Source organism: Pan troglodytes, chromosome 19 (genome assembly GCF_028858775.2).
Source record: "Pan troglodytes isolate AG18354 chromosome 19, NHGRI_mPanTro3-v2.0_pri, whole genome shotgun sequence".
Taxonomy (NCBI): Eukaryota; Metazoa; Chordata; class Mammalia; order Primates; family Hominidae; genus Pan; species Pan troglodytes.
This window is the reverse complement of record NC_072417.2, coordinates 15,638,160-15,657,151: the sequence shown is the minus strand read 5'-3', so window position 1 is coordinate 15,657,151 and position 18,992 is coordinate 15,638,160. Positions and strand designations below refer to the sequence as shown.

The 18,992-nt window shown below is 55.8% G+C and overlaps 1 protein-coding gene and 1 pseudogene across 1 annotated transcript in view; one reads left to right on the top strand and one right to left on the bottom strand.

Annotated features, from left to right (window-relative positions):
- USP6 (ubiquitin specific peptidase 6) overlaps positions 1-12,916 on the bottom strand; it is a 46,223-nt gene extending 33,307 nt beyond the window's left edge. The window contains 16 exon segments of the mRNA XM_063798234.1: positions 198-272; positions 2,034-2,453; positions 3,435-3,587; positions 3,958-4,057; positions 4,522-4,587; positions 4,974-5,068; positions 5,781-5,901; positions 6,427-6,475; positions 7,719-7,828; positions 8,165-8,272; positions 8,725-8,805; positions 9,280-9,319; positions 11,034-11,116; positions 11,279-11,351; positions 11,629-11,782; positions 12,796-12,916. Of these exon segments, the coding sequence (XP_063654304.1) occupies positions 198-272; positions 2,034-2,453; positions 3,435-3,587; positions 3,958-4,057; positions 4,522-4,587; positions 4,974-5,068; positions 5,781-5,901; positions 6,427-6,475; positions 7,719-7,828; positions 8,165-8,272; positions 8,725-8,805; positions 9,280-9,319; positions 11,034-11,116; positions 11,279-11,350 (1,573 nt within the window). The 5' untranslated portion in view covers position 11,351; positions 11,629-11,782; positions 12,796-12,916.
- A 5,079-nt stretch (positions 12,917-17,995) lies between these two features.
- LOC129137652 (double C2-like domain-containing protein beta) lies at positions 17,996-18,851 on the top strand (annotated as a pseudogene).
- Positions 18,852-18,992: the final 141 nt, after the last annotated feature.

Below are 18,992 nucleotides of genomic sequence, written 5' to 3'. Positions count from 1 at the left end.
TTGCAGAGTTAGAAAGAAATTTAGAAAATAATTTGATGGTGGGTTTGCCAACATCAAATGCTGCTTCAGGAAAAAAGAAAAAGGGCCCTAATTACTTTTGAACTAGAAAACCAAAAGTTGTTAGCACTTTAATAGTTGAAAGAAGAAAAAAAATACATTTAAAGTAATCTCTTTAAAAAATAATACTGGAGACTTACCCTTTTGTCTATCTATTTTACTACTATTTGCTGTAAAAGACATCTCCTCAGGCCAACTCATATCTTTGTTGTGAACTGGAAGGACAGATAGGAATGTGTTAATTTCTTATCTGTCTAATTTACACCCACTTGATTGCTTCTGTTTTTTTTTTTTTTAAAGACATCTTATTCCTAAATCGGAAGTTTTAAAATCTAGCTAATTCTAGTACATGCATTGCTTAATGATGAGGTTACATTCTGAGAAATGCATCATTAGGTGATTTTGTCTTTGTGTGAACATCACGGAGTGTACCTACACAAACCTAGGCTATGTATGGTATAGGCTGTTGCTCCTTGGCTACAAACCTGTACAGTATGTTACTGTATTGAACACTGTAGGCAACTGTAACACAATGGTAAGTATTTGTGTACCTAAACATGTTAGAACATAGAAAAGGTACAACTAAAAATACAGTATTATAATCTTATGGGACCACTGCAGTAAGCCATGATTGCACCACTGCACTCCATCCTTGGTGACAGAGTGAGACTTTATCTCTTAAAAAAATTTAAGAAATTCAAGCTAGAGCAGCTGATGAATATTGAGGCCTAGATTCACTGTCAAAGTGTTTCTTAAAGGGTGCTCTCCAGAACACCATGGAAAACTCATTGACTGTATAAGTTTGAAAATCCCTGCCCACAGGTCTACCCTTGTGTATGAGCAATCAGCTCTACCATTCAGCCCAGGTGTGTGTTTACTGGACCATCTACAGGAAGCTGAAGAGGCATGAGCTGAAGGCAGAGGGTGAGTCCGAGATGGGATCTTAGGACAGGTATGAGAAGTTAGGCGAAAATGGGACAATTATAGCCTTAATAACCTTAGATAATAGTTCACATTATTATTTAGTTAATAGGATTGTACTCCCATTACATTTCTTAATTTTTTTTTTAAGAGATACTGTCTCACTCTGTCACCCAGGCTGGAGTGCAGTGGTACAATCATGGCTCACTGCTTCTTGGAACTCATGGGCTCCAGCAATCCTCCTGCCTCAGCCTCCTGACTAGGTGGGACTATAGGCACATGCCACCATGCCTGGCTAATTTCTTTGACTTTTCTCTAGAGACAGGGTCCACCTATGTTTCCCAGGCTGGTCTCAGACTTCTAGACTCAAGTGAACCTGAACCTCCCACCTCGACCTCTCAAATTGCTGGGATTACAGGTGTGAGCCACCACACCCGGCCTAAATTTCTTATGGGCCATGCTACTACAAAACGTCATTATTAGGGGCAGCTGGATGGAAGGTGTAGGAGGACACTGTAGTGCCTTTACAATATTTCTGTATATCTAAAATCATTTCAACAGGAAACATTTATTTCAAAACATGAAGGTGGTTATCCTTCCATGAGTTTAAAGTACAAAGGTAGGCTCATGGTGTTGTCAGAATTCAGAACGCTGGTCGTGGGGCTGGGGGTGCTGGGAGGGGGCTGGGCATGGTTGGCTTTGTGATGTGGGGGCTGGTGTGTTCCATCTGTGCATGTCTTTCAAGCTGCACGCTTTCTTAATAAATTTTCATAAGTTTAACAAAAAATAAAACAAGGATGCGAAGCCTGCTTGGATTATTAAACCTCGGGAAATTATCCAGCCATGAGCCCTGGCCCAGATGCTTCTAGAAGCCTGGAGGGAACCGAGAACTTTCCAAGTAGAGGTGGCAGAGGCAAGGCCCTGAGGTGGGAGCGCACTGCTGCTCGTCCCTAGCTGCAAAGGAGGTATCCCGGTCGGAATCAGTGCTGGGTGCACTGCAGGGCCGGGAAGTCCATGCCCACATTGTGGCTCAGTGCAGTGAAAGCCAACCTCACCCTCTCCGCAGTGTTCAGCCTGCCAGCAGGTGGCCAGCTGGTCCTCCTGGGATATGGCACGGATCCAGCAGCTCCATTCAAAATCATAATGGGGGAACCAAGGGCCCCCTATATCCAGGTCCGTTGGGAGCTGGGGCATCGACTTCCACTCCACGAATCTCCAGGAACCCTGAGGTCCTCCCTGAGCCAGGGACAGGCTGGGCACACCCTGAGTGCCCATAGGGTACGTGTCTTCCCGGACAGCCCCACCAGGACAGGGTGTGGAAAAACGAGGTGCCCATGGGGGGGAAGCTGAGCAAATGGGCCGCTGGAACTGGGCTGGTGGGCCTGAAGGGGCCTGCCTATACCCCTTGCAGAGGGTCTTCCCACCACGTGAAGCCGGCACAGGCCTGGGTGCCAAGGACCCTTGCTCGGGTTTGGCTGAAAGGAAAACAGACGTGGTCAGCATCTCCAGTGAGCCCATGCAGGCCTTTCCGGGATGGGCCCCACCTGCCTGCATCTCTGGAGTCCTTGGGGTCTCTGTGTGGCCCCTGTGGTCTGACACTGATGACACGCCTGTAGTCTGCTGATCCCAGAGGGAGGGGTGTGTGCTGCCTGGCATGGGGAAGCTGTTGGGGCATGGTGGGTGGCTCCTGGGACTGCCCCCAGGGTTCAGACTGGCTGGGGGCTTCCTGCCACACACCTTCGTCCCAGGGCTGTTGGGCCTGGGATATGGCCCCCCATCAGAACTCAAGTGGGAGGGGCCTTGGATGTCACCCAGCCCCTTGCCACCTCACATGGGGACCTGTCTCCGCAGTGGGTGACTGGGCCCGGACGTGGGTCACCCTCTGCCCCCCTGGGCTGCCCAGTCCATGCCAGGACTGACCGTTCCCACATCTGGCTGAATTCTTGGCTCTGGCTCTGGGCCCGGGGTCCCGCCTGTGCCCTCTCCCTGAATGCCCTGTGGGTCAGGGACACCCGATTCCCTTGTCTCCCTTGCTCAAGGCTTGTTGTCCTGGCAACCTTGGAGGAGCGTGCAGGAGTGAGGGGCCTCTGCTGCTCTCTGAGGCTGTGGGTGCTTGCAGGGAGGGGCGGGGTCTCCCACAAATGGGTCTGGCTCATCTAGTAACTTTGAGGGCCCTGTGAGGGAGAGAGCGAGACACCGTGGAAAGTGGGAGGGGGCTTGTTGGAGGGTCTTGCCCACATCCCCCTCCTGCGTGCACAGCATGTCCGGTATACACGCACTGAGCGCCTGCCCTGAGGACCGGTGAGCCTCCTGTACTTTCTTAGAGTCCAGGAGGAAGAGGAGGAAGAAAAGGTGAAGAGGAAGGCCCAGGTAGTAGGGTTGCTGGTCCGGGGCACTCGCCCACTATTGACTGCCCCAGAGGCTGACATGGGAGGGGACATGGCACTGGAGCCCACCTGGGGGTGGCAGGTCCCCTTGCTTCCTTGTTAGTTTCTTCGTAGAGGCCCTAAGATGCTTGAGCACGGTGTCATCATTCATGGCCCAGGTATCGAAGAATTGGTTCTGCAGACGTGCCCACAGGCCACACCTGGATGTCTTCATGAGGCGCTCTAGGGACAGGGTCGATATCAGGCCAGGAGAGTTCCCTGGGAATGGTCACAGCTCATACCCTGTGGCCACTTCAGTCTCCCACTGGGCGGTGCCGGATCCTTTTGTGGCCACCCCAGGCATCCAGATGTACACAGGAGACTGTGGCTGGGGGGTGATCTGGACAGGGAAGTGCTCACCACACTCTCGACTTTCATCTGGGTCATGTGGGGGATGGGCTCGGTGTCACAGTGCCCTGCCCCGCCCACCTGGCCAGACCTCCCTCTGGGCCAGAACAGAGGATCATGAGGACAGTGTGAGGAAGCTGCCCTTGGGCCAGTCGGGGTCTGACTGCAGGGCTCCCCAGGCCCCACTGGGCACACGTAGACTTACTCTGCTGAACCTTAAGAGCAATGCTGGTTATTGGCATCAACACCTGTTCTCCTTCCACCAAATACACGTCCCACAGGCGCAGGGTGAGCCCGAGAGAGATCTGTGGGGACAGCAGGTATGAGAGAACCTGGCCCTTCCAGGCTGGGGCTGGTGGCTCGAGCTGCGCACACTGGGGCTTCAGTCTCCAGAGTCAGTGACCTTCCCCATGAGGGTCACCTGAGCCCTCCAGAATGCTGAGTCAGAAAAGGTCTTGCAACTTCTCATGGGGGGGTACTCATTTGAGTGGGGATGTGGCTCCTGGAGAGAGGGGCTTGCCCAGGGCTTGAGGCTTCCCTGAGCCCTCTCAAGTTGGGTCCTGACCCAGTCTGCCCATGAGGCTGGACCTGAGTCCCAGCCATTGCCCTGGGATGACCCCTCTTGGGCAGAGGGTTTTGCTTGTGTGTCCTTCGGGGACCCGCCTGAGCCTCCTGTGGGCTGGGAGTGATACAGACCCCCGGGCTGGGGAAGCAGGGCACTGCAGGGCAAGGAGGGTCCCTGAGCCAGGGTCTCCCTATGCCTCCTTACCCCGTCAATCAGGTTCCGGAGAAGGCAGCCTAACGAGGCACACTGCCCGCATAGACCTTCCTTGTCCTGATGGGATGAACAGAGGTGCTCAGGGCCCCCTGGGCTGCCCTAAAAACCTCCATCTTCCAGGGCCTCTGAAGACCTTTCCCCTAGTGCAGAACACTGGGCGGTGTCCAGAACTCCCCACAACACTGTCCCCTTCCCACACTCCCGGTGGACACACTGCCCTTTGCCCTGCTCTGCAGGAGCTGGGCCCCCATCCCTGTGCCTCTGTCTCCTCCAGGGCATGAAAGGAAACCAACTCCCAGCCCATGGAGAACCCGAAGTCCCAGGTCAGGCCCGAGCTGGGACTCCGCCAGTCACCAGTCCCACAAGGGGCTCCAGTCCCCCTGCTCCTACAGCCCCACGGGAGGCAGGGCCTCTGAGAAGAGCCGAGGGGACCATAAACTCACCTGATGCCACATGGTCTTGGGTTGTGACTTGGGTACCACATGCTCCTGTTGGTCTTGGAGCCCCTGGACTGTCCCACCATTTGGGCTGTGGAATCCTGAGAAGCCCCCAGCCCATCATGAAATCAGAGCCTTCCCCCAAGGTGTGGAGCCATCAGCTGAAAGAGCTGGGCAGCTGCAGAGGCCCCCAAACCCCAAGGCCTCCCGCCCTCCCATCTGGTGACCCTACCATGCGGCCTTTGCCCTGGGGAGGTGGGACAGGAACATCCCCTGGAGCCTGGCTGGAGGTTCCCCTGGAAGCCTCCTGGGCCAGGGTGCAAAAGGGCAAGCCTGACTTTGAGGCCACAACAGAGCGGCCAGAACAGGGTGGGTGCTGGGCTTCCTGGTCATCTCCTGGAAGTGGGGTCGGGCCAGGGGACACGGGATGGTGAGATGCTGCCATCTGGGCTTGGTCAGCCCATTTGTGGGCACCAAGGGCAGCAGGAGCCCAGGCAGCTGGAGGGCAGGAGGACCCTCAGGGAGGGGAGAGTCAGCTGCACAGAATCAGAGCCGGAGGGTGTGGCTCCAGGACACAGAGGGTGGCCATGGGGAGGATGAGATGCCCTCTGCTGATGGGGATGAAAGGCATCTGACTTGGGTTGTGGGGGTCAGCTGCAGACTCCTGTGGGACCCTCAGAAGAGACGTCCTAAAGGCTCCCAACAAGCTGGCGACACAAGGAGTGTGCCTTGGCTGAAAGCCGAGATCACCTGGCCACAGTGGCTGTCCCCGGGTCTGGCTGCGTGAGGCCCCACGGGCAGCTGTTCACCTACCTGGCAGGGAGTGCCTCTCACTGGCCAGCAGCTGCACCAGTGTCCAGAATGCGTCCTCCTCAGGCAGATAAAGGAGGAACAAGGCGGCGATGTGGCTCAGGTCCCTGCAGTAGCCCACCTCCTGCAAGAGCCAGAGTCACCATGGAAGGACATCACCTGGGAGGGCTGAGGTCACCTGGGAGGACTCATGTCATTGGAGAGGGCAGAGGTGACTGGGGAGGCTTCCTCTGGAGAAGAGGCTTCCTCAGGATGCAAATTCATTTCATGACAAGAGCAAAGTCCATCAGGCACTTCAGCACCTTGTCCAAAATGTCTCCTGAGAGCACCGTCCTGCGTGTGACACTGCCAAGCTCCTTGGCTTTGGAGCAGCCCCAGGAGGAGGGCGTCACTTCTTGTTCTGAGAAGTGGTGGTCAGGCCCAGGTGACACCAGGAGTCCAGGCCCCAAGTCCTTTGTGTCTCAGCTTGACCCCTTGAGACCACCCCCTTGCTTGGAGGTTTATGCCAGCGGTGACCTAGAATCCTACCTCCTATATCCTGGTGAGTCACAAATACTAACTTTAAAAGAAGCAACGACACCCCCACCAGACACCCACTCCTGTGAATATGGAAATACAGCCTGGGAACCTCACTGCCGGGAATACTCACCGGGTTATACTCCGAATAGGCCAGGAGGATGTAGAATAGTTCCCTCTGCCTAGGAAACACAGAAAGGGGGCTATGGTTTGGTTTGTGCAGATGCTGTTAGTTTCACTTTGTCTACAAATCCTAACAAATCCCATTTCAGGTTCAGATGATTCACCAGATAAGCAGTGAGCTCTTCAGGGCCTGAGACTGTTGAAGAAATGTTTCAGTAAAATCCACATCTGTGACATGCAAATAGCCCAGTTCTACAGTGAGTTTACCGATCCTTTTCACGCTGAATGATTGTTTTTTTTCTTTCAGTTTGCACACACACCAGTTCAGTCTTTGGGTGTACAGTTCCTCCATGGTTCCAAACCAATGTGCAGTCTCCCGGCCACCGCTCCAGCCCCTCCTGGAGCGACTCCATCATCTTCCAAATCTCCAGGGTTTCCCCTATGCACCCAGCCTCTCCCCGATCCGTCAGCCCCTGGCCACCCAGACTGCTGCTCAGTCCCTATGGTTTGGCCTTTTCCAGAATGGCCTAGGAATGGGAATCCTACTATGGTAGCTTATTGGGTCTGGCTTCTTTCCCTTGGCAAAATGCATCTAGGATCCACCCACGTTCGTGCAGGCATCACTGGCTCGTTCCCTTTTCTCACTGGGTCTTCCGTTTGAAGGGAGGACCAGCCTGTCTCTCCCCATTCCCGTGTTGAAGGCCATCCCCGAAGGCTCCATGTGTGAGTGACGAGGAATCAAGCAGTGAACCTGGCATGCAGGTTTCATGTGGATGTCAGTTTTCAAATCAGTGGGTTCAATATCTGTGACATCATGGGGATGCGTGGTTCAAGTCCATTGAGCTTTGTGAGCCACTGCCCAACTGGCTGCCAATGTGGCTGTGCCATGTCATGTTCCCAGCAGACCTGGATGACAGTTTCCAGGACCCCTAATTCTCCCAGCATTTGGTGCTGTGTTGCCTGGGGAGGCTCATGGGCCCTCCATCCTGCCACCCTCCCGTGGGTCCTACCATGGGTCTCCGTGGGTCAGGGAGAGCACCTTTCACCATTGCGCGTGATTTTCTTTGCTGTTTTCTGTCTCCTCAGGATCCTCCTGGGTTCTGGCCCCACATGTTCCAGCCTGGCCCAGGGCTTGGAACCAGGGAGGTGCTCGGTTCATGGTGCCGGCTGCTCCCTGGGCCAGGAGAGCTCTTGGCAGCTCTGTCATCCCTCCTGGGTGACCCTGGCTTCTGCTCCAGGGAAGTCCCCATCCCTCTCGTTCACCCCATCTCTGCTGGGACCGTGTGGCTCCCGTAGGCTTACTTGGCTCCATATCGATCCCTAAAGAAGACATGGTTCCGGAGAGTCCTCCTCACGTCCAGGTCGATGTGGTGGATGTGTTCAGATGACCTCTTGCCCCTCTCCTTCATGATCTGTAGGGCAGGGCCAAGAGGAGGAAGCAGCCTCAGAACAGATGGAAGACTCCCTGCCCCAAATGGCAGTCAGCCCACAGTCAGCACTTCGGGAAGGAAGGAAAGAAGGAAGGTTTCCTTCTGTAGAAAGCTGCTTTTTGGCTTGCTACTGAGGCCAGGGAGGGTCACCACAGCCGAGTTTGTCTGTGGTGACTGTGTCACCGTCCATGCCCAGGATGTGCATCTAACCATCCCCTCCCACCCCCCCACCCCAGGGTGGGCTTGACGTTCCCTCCAGCTGGAGACCTGGGCCCCTGACACGGCCTGTCCTGTTTGTTGTGCTCTGGCTGAGCGTACCTGGTATCTTCCGGGGTTTTTCAACTTGATTTCCTGAATGTTCAGGAGGACTGACCACATCGGGCCCCGGATGTTCATGGGAATTCCCTTGTACACTCGATCTATGAGCTGTGGGCAGAAAAGAATCTGGTGTTACAGGCCATGGGGTGACCCCAGTGAGGACCAGAGCCTGGGGATTCTGGAAATTGTCAGTTTTGGCCCCATGATTCCTCAGTAGAGGTGAGATCAAGCTGGGACAGGGTCTCCCTTCCCAGGACTGAAAGAGTGGATGGACACTCAGAGTCTAAACTCTGATCCGAACCTTTTCCTTCCTTCGGGTCACCAGGGCATCCCTAGCCTTGAGCTCTGGGTGGTCCCAGCCCTAGATTCAGATTCCCTCCCAGCAAGGTGACACTTGCACGAATAGGCAGGCAATCCGGTGACCAGGCCTGCAGTCCTCTGGGCGAGGACAGTGTGCCACCCGCCCTCTGAGAGGCTGACGGTGCCAGGCCACAGCCATGGGTGCCTGTCCCCTGTTTCTGCAGAGAGTGCTTCCAGGGGCCTCTCCCTCCACACATTACTTTGCTACTGTGCTTATATGTCTCCCATTCTCCCAGCATTTCCATCCACTTGCTCGTTCGTGTCATCTCCCGCCGAATTTTCTGTCAAATGAGGCATGTTGGAGTTAGTGGAGCTGCCAGGCTTCCCAGAGCCACCCGTGGATGCTGAGTCTTGGGCTCTGGAGCCCTGGTGGGACCCAACTGGAAGGAGCCAGGGAAGGGCAGACCCTAAGGGCTGAGAGCCTTTGAGCAAGTGAGCACCAGTGGGCTGGGTTTGGGACCCCGGGACATGCCATCCTCAGGCCACAGACACACCAGTCTTAGGTCCCAGCCTCTAGGTGGGGTCCTGACACAAGCACGCAGCCACCCCCCAAGCCAGGACTGTGGTTCTCACTTTGGAATTTTATCAAACTGCCAAAGTTACAGCAACTTGGGGTCAGGTCTCTGCTGCCCCTCCCAGTGACAGCGTGTTGCCCTCACCCGCCACCGCCCAGGCCGGCTGCTTCCTCTGCCTCACTGACCACCCGCCCAGTCCCTACGTCCCTGGACCAGCCCCTCCATGCATCAGGCTCTTACCTTCGCCTCCCGTGCAGTCACAGGAGGCAGCTCCGTCTCACTGTAAGGCAACCCAGGCAGAGCTGAGGACGTGCACAGGGCCTGGAGCCGCCCAAGCCTGGGAGCCGACCCCCAGAAAGGACTGGCTCTGTCTCTATCCAGCTCAGGGCTCAGCCCGGGAGAAGGCACAGGGAAGGGAGGACAAGGGCCTTCCTGTGGCACTGACTCCCAGGAGGGGCGGGACCTGGGAGAAGAAGGAGTGCAGGGACAGCCTGGCTGGGGTTACTGGGGCCCCTGGCATGGGGGGTGGTCAGGCTGCACAATGGGGCTGCCCGTCCTGGACTTGAGGTGGTGCTTTCTGCTGGAGCTGAGAAAGGTTAGCCCTGAGATGGGATGGGGGCCACCCAGCATGGGCAACCGGGCCCTGACAGGAGTCCCTCAGGGAGTGACCACATCACCCCGCCAGGGTCAAGGAAGCCTGCTCCAAGACCTTCCCGGTATACTCTGGGTGCACTAAGGGCCCATCCCACTTGACAGCCCCAAGGCTCTTGCAGGTTCTGACCTCTCAGCATCCACCTGCCTCTCCCTGCATCTGAGCCACACACCCTGCATTTCAGAAGTGGCACAGCTCATCAGCTCCCTCCCACCCTACCTCCCCTGGGATCCTCTGTTTCTCCATCCTATGATCCCTGAGGGATGGGCTCCTGGCTGGGCTCCTCTTACCTGGCCCCAGATCCCTTCCCAGCACCAGACCCAGGGTCTTTAGTCACAAGCCCTGCTGCCTCCCTGGCCTCACTGTGAGAGGCCCAGAATGGGGCCCTGCCCATCTTCTCCCCCATTCCCCTAGGGCCACAACTCCCACTGTCCCCATGCCTTTCCCCCTTCCCCATGGGGACATTGAGGGCTGTAGATATAAGGACATGGGGGAGAACAGGGGCAGGTGGGCCCTCAGAGACCTGCTGGACAACAGCCCTGAGGCTGGCCAAGCATCCACCTGCCTCTCCCTATACCCGAGCCACACACCCTGTGTTTCAGAAGTGGCACGCCTCATAAGCTCCCTCCCACCTTATCTTGCCTGGCATCCGCTGTCTCTCCATCCTATGATCCCTGAGGGATGGGCTCCAGGCTGGGCTCCTCTTACCTGGCCCCAGATCCCTTCCCAGCACCAGACCCAGGGTCTTTAGCCACAAGCCCTGCTGCCTCCCTAGTCTCACTGTGAGATGGCCAGAGCAGGGCCCTGCCCGTCTTCTCCCCCATTCTCTTCGGGCCAAAGCCCCCACTGTCCCCACACCTTTCCCCCTTCCCCATGGGGACAGTGAGGGCTGTAGCTCTAGGGAAATGGAGGAGGACAGGGGCCGGTGGGCTCTGGAGAGACCTGCTGGACAACAGCCCTGAGACTGGGCCAGGTGTCTCCTCACCCTGTGGCCACAACCCTTGGATCTCACTGGGGTTGTCTCCTGGTAGACAGGACCAGAACCTCAGGCTGCCCCGCTCCTCTTGTGCTCACTTGCCGACAGAACTGCTGAGAGCCCAGGGGCCTGGCCTAGCCCAGTCTCCATTCCCACCAGCTCCCTAGATGGGCCTTGCACCTCTGGCCTAACAACAACCTCGGGCTGGACCTGCAGGGGAGCCAGGGAGGAGTTCTGACCCTGGAAAAGAGGTTGGCCTGACCTAGCGAGACATGTCCTGCATCAGAAAGGCCTTTCTAAAAGCAAACCCATCCCTGAGCTGAGACAGCTGCTTTAGGGGTGAGGGGAGCACAGAGGATGACTCACTGCAGAATGCCAAAACGATCAACGCTGCTGTAAATTCCAACGGGCTCAGGCCCCTTGTCCTCTGGCATTCCAGCTCGGTGTCCCTGTAACCCAGAGGGAGCCTTGGTGAGGGGTCTAAGGTAAAGGGTGCAAGGGCCTGGGGGTATTGGCCACCCGTCCCTGCCCTGTGCTCCTAGGGAACCCAGGACCCTTTGACCAGGGCGCACTGGAAGAGGCCTCCCTCCAAGGAGCAGACCGAACTGTACCTTGTCATACTTCATAAGTATGTCCTTCCGCTCCTGTGCCTGCAAACTATCCGCGTTCTCTACCATGTCCATCCTGTGAGACAAAATTGTCTAAAGGTTACACTGTACCCGACAGCTTCGGAGAACACCTGAACCGCTCCCACCGGGCTCCCAGATGCTGACTGGTTGTATAACCTTCATTCCACCACTGCACTCCGGTAAAAAGGGGCCAAACCCCGTGGCCCACACCTCCATGGGTCTCTGCAGTCTGAAGCCCCAAGCAGGGGTGGGCATCTTCCCAAGGACTCGAGAAGAGTGGGACCTGGACAGAGAATCCCGTTGTCCCCATATGCCATGAAACGGGCACACACCTGCCCCGGCAGGTTGAATGGTGTCCACCTGCCAAGGGTGAAGAGCCTGTGATGGTCTATTCCAGGGATGTGGATGTGAACTGCGGTCAGGCACCAGAGGTCTCTGTACGATCAGCCTCCTGGGATGTTCAGGGCCACAGAGATGCCCAGTTTCCTACGGGGAACAAGATCTCTCCTGACTGCTCCATTCTACCCCGCTCATCACTTGGGCTACCATGGCCCTTCAGTCTAACCAGTGAAGCTGCTTTAGGAATAACACCATTTGAGCAGGAGTGTGTTTGGTTTTGGGGATGAAAATGATTACTGTCTCCAAAGCAGCCACTGTGCTCATGGAAACCATGTCTCTCAGGGAGGGACTGTGGACTCCACCATTCTGAGCTGTCCCCACAGGAGGGGGCTTCATTTTCCTGGGTCACTGATGAAGAACAGTGGGTCCTTGCTCCTGGAGAACATCTAGATGGACCGTCCCTCCTGAGAATACTCAGGGCAAAAGGAAAGCGAGACCAGACAGAATAAGAAATACTTGGGGAGAGCCCCAGTGCCTGGACCCCTTTGAACACAAGGGAAGATAGTCTCCCCTCAGCCAGCTCTCCAGGGCTCCTTCACTTTCCACAACTGCCCAAGGGCAGAAGGCTCCCCATGCCACTCCCAGACAAGGGACTGTGTGTGTCCAGTGGGTCCCACAGTGACCATCAGGACCCAGCTTAGGCCCCAGGTGTGTTCCGAGGGCCCTTCCCTCCTCCCCACCCACAGTGGATCCATCCCAGTGTCTCTGCCAGGGCCAGGCTCTGCCCCATTGGGATCGGAAATCTGGGCAGATTTGGGATCTAGAGCAGGGAGGTCTCAGGGTTGAGGCCTGAAGTCTAGCATGGCACACAGCAGGGCTGAGAGCAAAACCCAGGGTCTTGTCTGGATTCCCAGGCCAGTTACTGCCTCTCTGACCCCAGACGGCTCACCTGTCGAATGGGTACATTCGGGAACAGCACCCACTCTACGAAGCCACCATGAAGACGAAAGAGAAAATCGTCTACATGGGCAGTGTAGAACGGGCGCCCGGTGAGTGCTCAGGGATGACCCTCCTCTGTAGCTGCCCAGAGGCCAACACCGCCCATACCATAGCCACTGTCCCCAAGTCAGCCTGGAGGGAAGAGAGCAGGTCACACTCACCTGATTCTGATGAATCAGCTGGCCTGGGTTATGCCTCTCAGGGAGAAAACCTTTGAGTCCACAAAACCGCTCGTGAACACCACTACGTGTGTGTAACTGCCATAGAACACAGACGCAGTCTGGAGAGCGGATAGGTGCTAAGCACCAGTGACATTCTGAGGTCATGGCACGCATCACAATGGGGCCTTGCCCGGGTCAGCAGGGCCCAGAGTCAGGGTCCTCTGCTGCCTGAGGCGTCAACATGCCTGCCTGCAATGTGTTTGTGCACGTGCGTGCACATGTGTATGTGGGTAAACATGTCTGTGCACGTGTGTGTTGCTTCTCTGGCCAGGACCGGCTGCCCCACTCATGTGTGCACCCAGTTCCTCATCACTGTCACCCCCGGAGCCCAGGACCAGCATCAGACCTCCCTGACCTCAGCCCTCCCCGCCCAGGGTGGTCCTGGGATACACATAGGAGTGGAGGGAAGTGACTGCTGCTGTTGAATCTCAGAATACAAAAGCTAATACTATTACTTAATGGTATTTTTAGTATCTCTAATCGTCTTTTTAGTGTCTCTAATGCTATCACTTTTTCATTTCTGATATTTTAACTGGGTATTTCTCTCCATGACCCTTGAATATTCTAGCTAGAGGATCCTGTGGGGAAAGTGCCAGGCACACAGTAGGGGCTCGCTCTTCTAGACATGTTATCTAAAACCTGGCTCAGCTGTCCCACCCAGGGCCTAGGGGATGCCAAATTCCAGGGTCCAGAAAGAGCTTGGGATAAAATGAACATCCAAGGGGAGGGCTTTGACCTGGGCTTAGTCTGCCTGTGCCATCCAAACGGAGTCTCAAGTCCTGAGACAGGGCGTCCAGATGCCCCAGTGCAGGGTCCCCCGATCAACACCTGCTCCCCTGTACTCATTAGCAACCTCACCCACCCTACTCTCAAAGCACACTTGGCCCTCGTATCTGGGAGCTCTGCAACTGTGGATTCAGCCAACAGCAGACGGAAAATATTCAGAAAACAAATCGGATGGTTGTCTCTCTACTGAACATGTGCAGACTTTGTTCTTGTCATCATTCCCTAAATACAGTATCACAACCATTTATATAGCATCTGCATTGTATTACACATAATGAATAATCTAGAGATGGTCTAATGTATACAGGAGAATGTGCATAGCTTATATGTAAATACTAGGTCATGTTATGTCAGCGACTTGAGCATGCATGGATTTTGGCATCCCCGGGGACCCTAGAACTAATCCTCCATGGATACCAAGGGATGACTATATAAACTCACTCAGGAAGGCTTCTCACTGGAGGAAGGGCCCAGTTCAGGACACACAGGGACATCTCCCTGGACTGCTGTCCATTCTTCCATCCATTCATCCATTGTCTCCCCCGACTCCCCATCTCAGACTGTCCCAATGACAGCCCTAGCAAGAAGAGACAAGAAACAAGACAAGTTCACGTTGTCCAGTTTTGAGGTCTTGGAAGAAGTTGCACCAGTATGAGAATAGTGGGTCAGTTTTCTCCAGGATCCAGAAAGCATATCAGGCAGCCTCGGGGTGAGGAAAGGAGCCCACCCTCTCCAGCAGCCACACAGACCTGCAGTAGGATGGGGCTGGGGCTGGTTTGGGGTGGAGGATAAGTGACAGCCAAGGTTTGTCAGCCTGCAGAGGGGTGGCTGACTCATGGATTAGGGGCTGTGGAGCCCAGTGGTTGCCCTTAGTTCTTGGATCCTGGGAGACTTCTGGAGCCTGGATCTGGACAGCCTAGGGGTGGAGGTGATGAGGGGCAGGGGTGGGACGGGAGGCCTTGCATGACAGGGTGCAGGGCAGGAAGTCAGCCAGGGACTGCTTTGCAGCGGCTGCTCCCATCCCCATTCCCACCCCAAACCCACCCCTCCCCCCACCCTGGTGCGGGGTCAGTCGTGGGCAGGTGTCCTCTGCTTTGGCCTCAGCAGATCCCAAGATGGAAGCTGGCAGCCACGTGGGCATGTCACTTGCGCCAGCTTTGTCCTGCAGTTTCTGCTTCCTGGAGCGTGGGGCGCCCACCCAGGAGAGCATGGGCACACCCCACACCTCTCATTTTGAGGGTGCTGGGAGGTGGGGGACCAAGGTCCTGCAGCCCTGTGCTTGTGCCGTGAAAATTAGCCTAGGAGTCCTGTGTCCAACCGTCCACGTGGAGCCCCAGGAGCCTGAACAGTGGCATGAAGCGAGATGAGGAGAGAGAGAGGACTGGAAAAGGAGAGAGAAAGAGAGATGAGGAGAAGGGAATGAGAGAGAGGAAGAGAAATTGGGAGAGAGACAGAGGAGGCTGAGAGGATAAGGAGGGCGAGAGATGGGGAGAGAGACACAAAACGCAAAGAGACAGAGACGTGCATGAGTAGGAGGTCGAGTTACTCTTGATCCCAGTTCCCAGTGAAAACTGTAGGTCACCGTCACCTAACCACACATGCAATAAAATCTTCTGCCTGCTGCTTAGAGCCCTGAGAACCCCTTCTCGTGGAGCATAAAACCTTTGACTACTGCCCTTCCTCACTGCATTTTTGTTGTCTCTTCTGGTGAACCGTGATGTCTTGTCTATTGCCTTCCTGAGCTCAAGGATCCATAAAAAACCGACGCCTCTTTTGGGGAGGATCTGCAGTGCTTTCCACTCACTAGGCTCCCCAGGAAACTTGCGCACTTGGCTTGGGCCCTAAGCAGCTGGGTACATGCTGGGGCTCTGCTTCTCTCTTTCAGTAAGAAGGAGAACTAAGAAAGAGACTGAAGCATGGTCTACGGAGAAGGCACTTGCGCAAACACCAGGAGAATGAGGGTCCTGAGTTGTCTTCGTTTCTCCTAAAAGCATGCATTCCCGGCTGGGCGCGGTGACTCATGCCTGTAATCCCAGCACTTTAGAAGGCTGAGGCGGGCGGATCACCTGAGATCGGGAGTTCGAGACCAGCCTGACCAACATGGAGAAACCCCATCTCTACTAAAAATACAGAATTACCCAGGTATGGTGGCACATGCCTGTAGTCCCAGCTACTCGGGAGGCTGAGGCAGGAGAATTGCTTGAACCCAGGAGGCGGAAGTTGCAGAGAGCCGAGATTGCGCCATTGCACTCCAGCCTAGGCAACAAGAGTGAAATTCCATCTCAAAAAAACAAAAAACAATAAAAACCCACGCATTCCCTCCCAGGCCACCCTAGTGAAGGCATGAAACACTGTGTGTGTGTGTGTGCATGTGCATGTGTGTGTGTGCGTTTGTGTGTTGCAGGGTTTACAGTGGACAGGATGTGGGAGGGCAGCTGCAGCTCCAAGCTGTAAGTCTTTCTGATAGAATGCCTAAGATTCCTTGAACCACAGCAAGAGAGTGTTTTCATTTGCACCCATTTTTATTAGCATTTAAACCTGTATTTTTTGTAGCATGTAAACTTTAAGCTGCTTAACTATTCCTTAAAGCATTTACACCAGTGGTTCCCAACCTTTTTGCTACCTGAGACCAGTTTTCTTGAAGACAACTCTTCCCCGGACCCGGGAGAAGGGGAAGGGATGATACGGAGATGATTCAAGCCCATTACATTTATTGTGTGCTTTATTTCTATTATTATTTCACTGTAATATATAATGAAATAATTACACAACTCACCATAATGTAGAATCAGTGGGAGCCCTGAACTTGTTTTCCTGCAACTACGTGGTTCCATCTGGCAGTGATGAGAGACAGTCACAGATCATCAGGCATTAGGTTCTCATAAGGAGCACGCAATCTAGATCCCTGGCATGCGCAGTTCACAGTAGGGTTCATGCTTCTATGAGAATCTAACGGCACCGCTCATCTGACAGGAGGCAGAGCTCATGCGCTCATGCGAGGGATGGGAAGTGGCTGTTTCTACAGATGAAGCTTTGCTCACTGGCTGGCTGGCTGCTCACCTCCTGCTGTGTTGCCTGGTTCCTAACAGTTGGGTATCCCTCATTTACCCAGCAAGATAAATACATTATTATGTCAATTGAAATTATTCACCTTGAACCACCCAAAATTACCTTGCATACCTACACCCACCCAAAGGTCCCGCAGCACACTTTGGGAGCTGTAGATAGTAAGCCTGGAGCTCCGTGGAGCATTCCATCCCTTCACCATCTGTGGGCTAACAGGCTGCGTTAGTTTCCTAGGGCTGTTTTACAGTACCACAGACTGGGCACCTTCAACAACAGAATGTTACTGTCTCACAGTACTGGAGGTCATGAGTGTCAGTCCAAGATCAAGGTGTCACCAGGGTGGGTCCCTTCTGAGGCTGTGCAGGAAGGCTCTGTTCCAGGCCTGTCTCCTGATGCGTGGGTGGACGTCTTCTCCCTGTGACTCTTCATTAAGGGTGATTCTGGTGAGGGCTCAGAAGAGGAGACTTGGACAGAATGTTGGTAGATAAATGTGTCAGTGGAAACCAGAGGGTAGACAGGAATCCATCCATGCCCAGGGCTTTCTGGGGACAGACCTGTCCAAGCAGCTGCCATTCCCAACCGAGTTCTGTTTCTGGAAAGCCAGGCAACAGCTGGGGCTGGGCCCTCTGGGATTTGTTTAGTGACCCGATTATGTGGGAGGCCTGGACTGGGTGGTTGGGTGGGGGGTGGTACTGCCCAACCTCATTGCATCACTCACTTCCCAGGCCCTGTCCTGGTTCTCAGCCACCCTGTCCCAGTGGGTGCTTCAGCCCACTCACTGACCAAGTGAGGGACTGACTCGAGGTTACAGAGTGCTGTGTTTATGTGACCTGAGAGTATGTGTGCACAGACTGTTCCTGCAGTGTCCTCGTATAGTTGAGCATGTCCATGTCCTGCCCGTGGGTAGGCAGCCTGTCCACACATGCCTAGGAGTGTGACTCCGTGTCCTGGTAGGGTCCCCTGATTACTTCTATGGGTGCGTGTTTGTGCGTCTTGTTAGGGGTCCTTGTTAGGGGTATGGAAGATTCTGCCCTGGGTGCCCTTGATCACGTGTGTGTGTGTGTGTGTGTGTGCGTGTGTGTGTGCGTGCTTGCGCGCAAGCATGCATTAGGGGGTGTACTGTGTTAACAGCATCCTCAACCAACTCTGTATGTGTGCATATGTTTGTGTGTGTGTCCTACAGGTGTGAGCCAGTGGATGCTTCCACTACGTGTCTGCACACGTGTGCGTGCACTTGCATTGTCCTTGCACACCTGCGTGTGTCCTGTGAGAGCGAACGAAGCCCAGCATGTGCTGGCACCTGCAGGAACGTGTGAATGAGTATGCGTTCTGCGGGTCCCTGTCCTGCTGGCTCCCCGCTTGTCCCCAGGGAGTGCGCGCACGGGGTCCCAGGCCGGCGTGCCCCCCACGGTGAGTGCGAGTGAGTGTGGCCCCACGCAGCTCTCTCCGCTCCGCACTGCCTGGGCAGCCCGCACACTCACCCTGCGTGTTTGCTGCCGGGTGACGCGGGCTGGGCCGGCCCCCTGCCTGCCCGCCCCTGGCACTCACTGGCGCTGGCCTTCACGGAGGCCCCGCCGCGCCACGCCACGCCGGGCCTGCTGAGCCGCCCCCGGGCCGGGGTCGCTCCGGGCCAGGCCGTGCCCGGGCGGGGAGGCGCTGCCTCTACCACCCCCCCACCGGCGGTGCGGGGAAAAGGCGACCATTTGTATGCAGGAGCATGTGGCCACCGACGTGTGCCCCAGCCCCACCCGCCCCATCCAGCAGATCTCTGGCTACTTCCCCCACTTCCCGCGGGACCTGCCCCATGACGACCCCGCGCGCCCAGCCACTGCCAGCGCCGGCCGCTGCCGCCGCCCCTCTGACGGCGCCCGCGACGACGACAAGGATGGGGCCCATCTCTTCGGAGCCTAAGGATCCAGCCCAGGTCCAGCCCTGCGCAGCCGCCCACCAAGCTGCCAGAGGACGAGCCGGACGCCCAAGGCTACGAGTGGACGATTGCAGTAAGTTTCCAACTCGCCGACTTCGCCCCCTCCACTGGCTCCGGCTTCGCGGTCCCCGGCTTCGGGGTGCTCTCGGTCCCTCCCCCTCGCGTCGTCGCGTTCTTCCTTGGCATAACCCCCCGCCGCGGGGCCACAGACCTCTAAGCGCTCAGTGTGCTCTCCGCGCCCTACCCACCGGCCCCGACCCCTCGCCCTACCGGACCGGAGAGGTGGGAAGTTTGGGGATACCCGCTGCGGGTGTCCCATTTCCGGGGCTGGGCTCCGGGTGGGAGCTCAGGCGCGGGG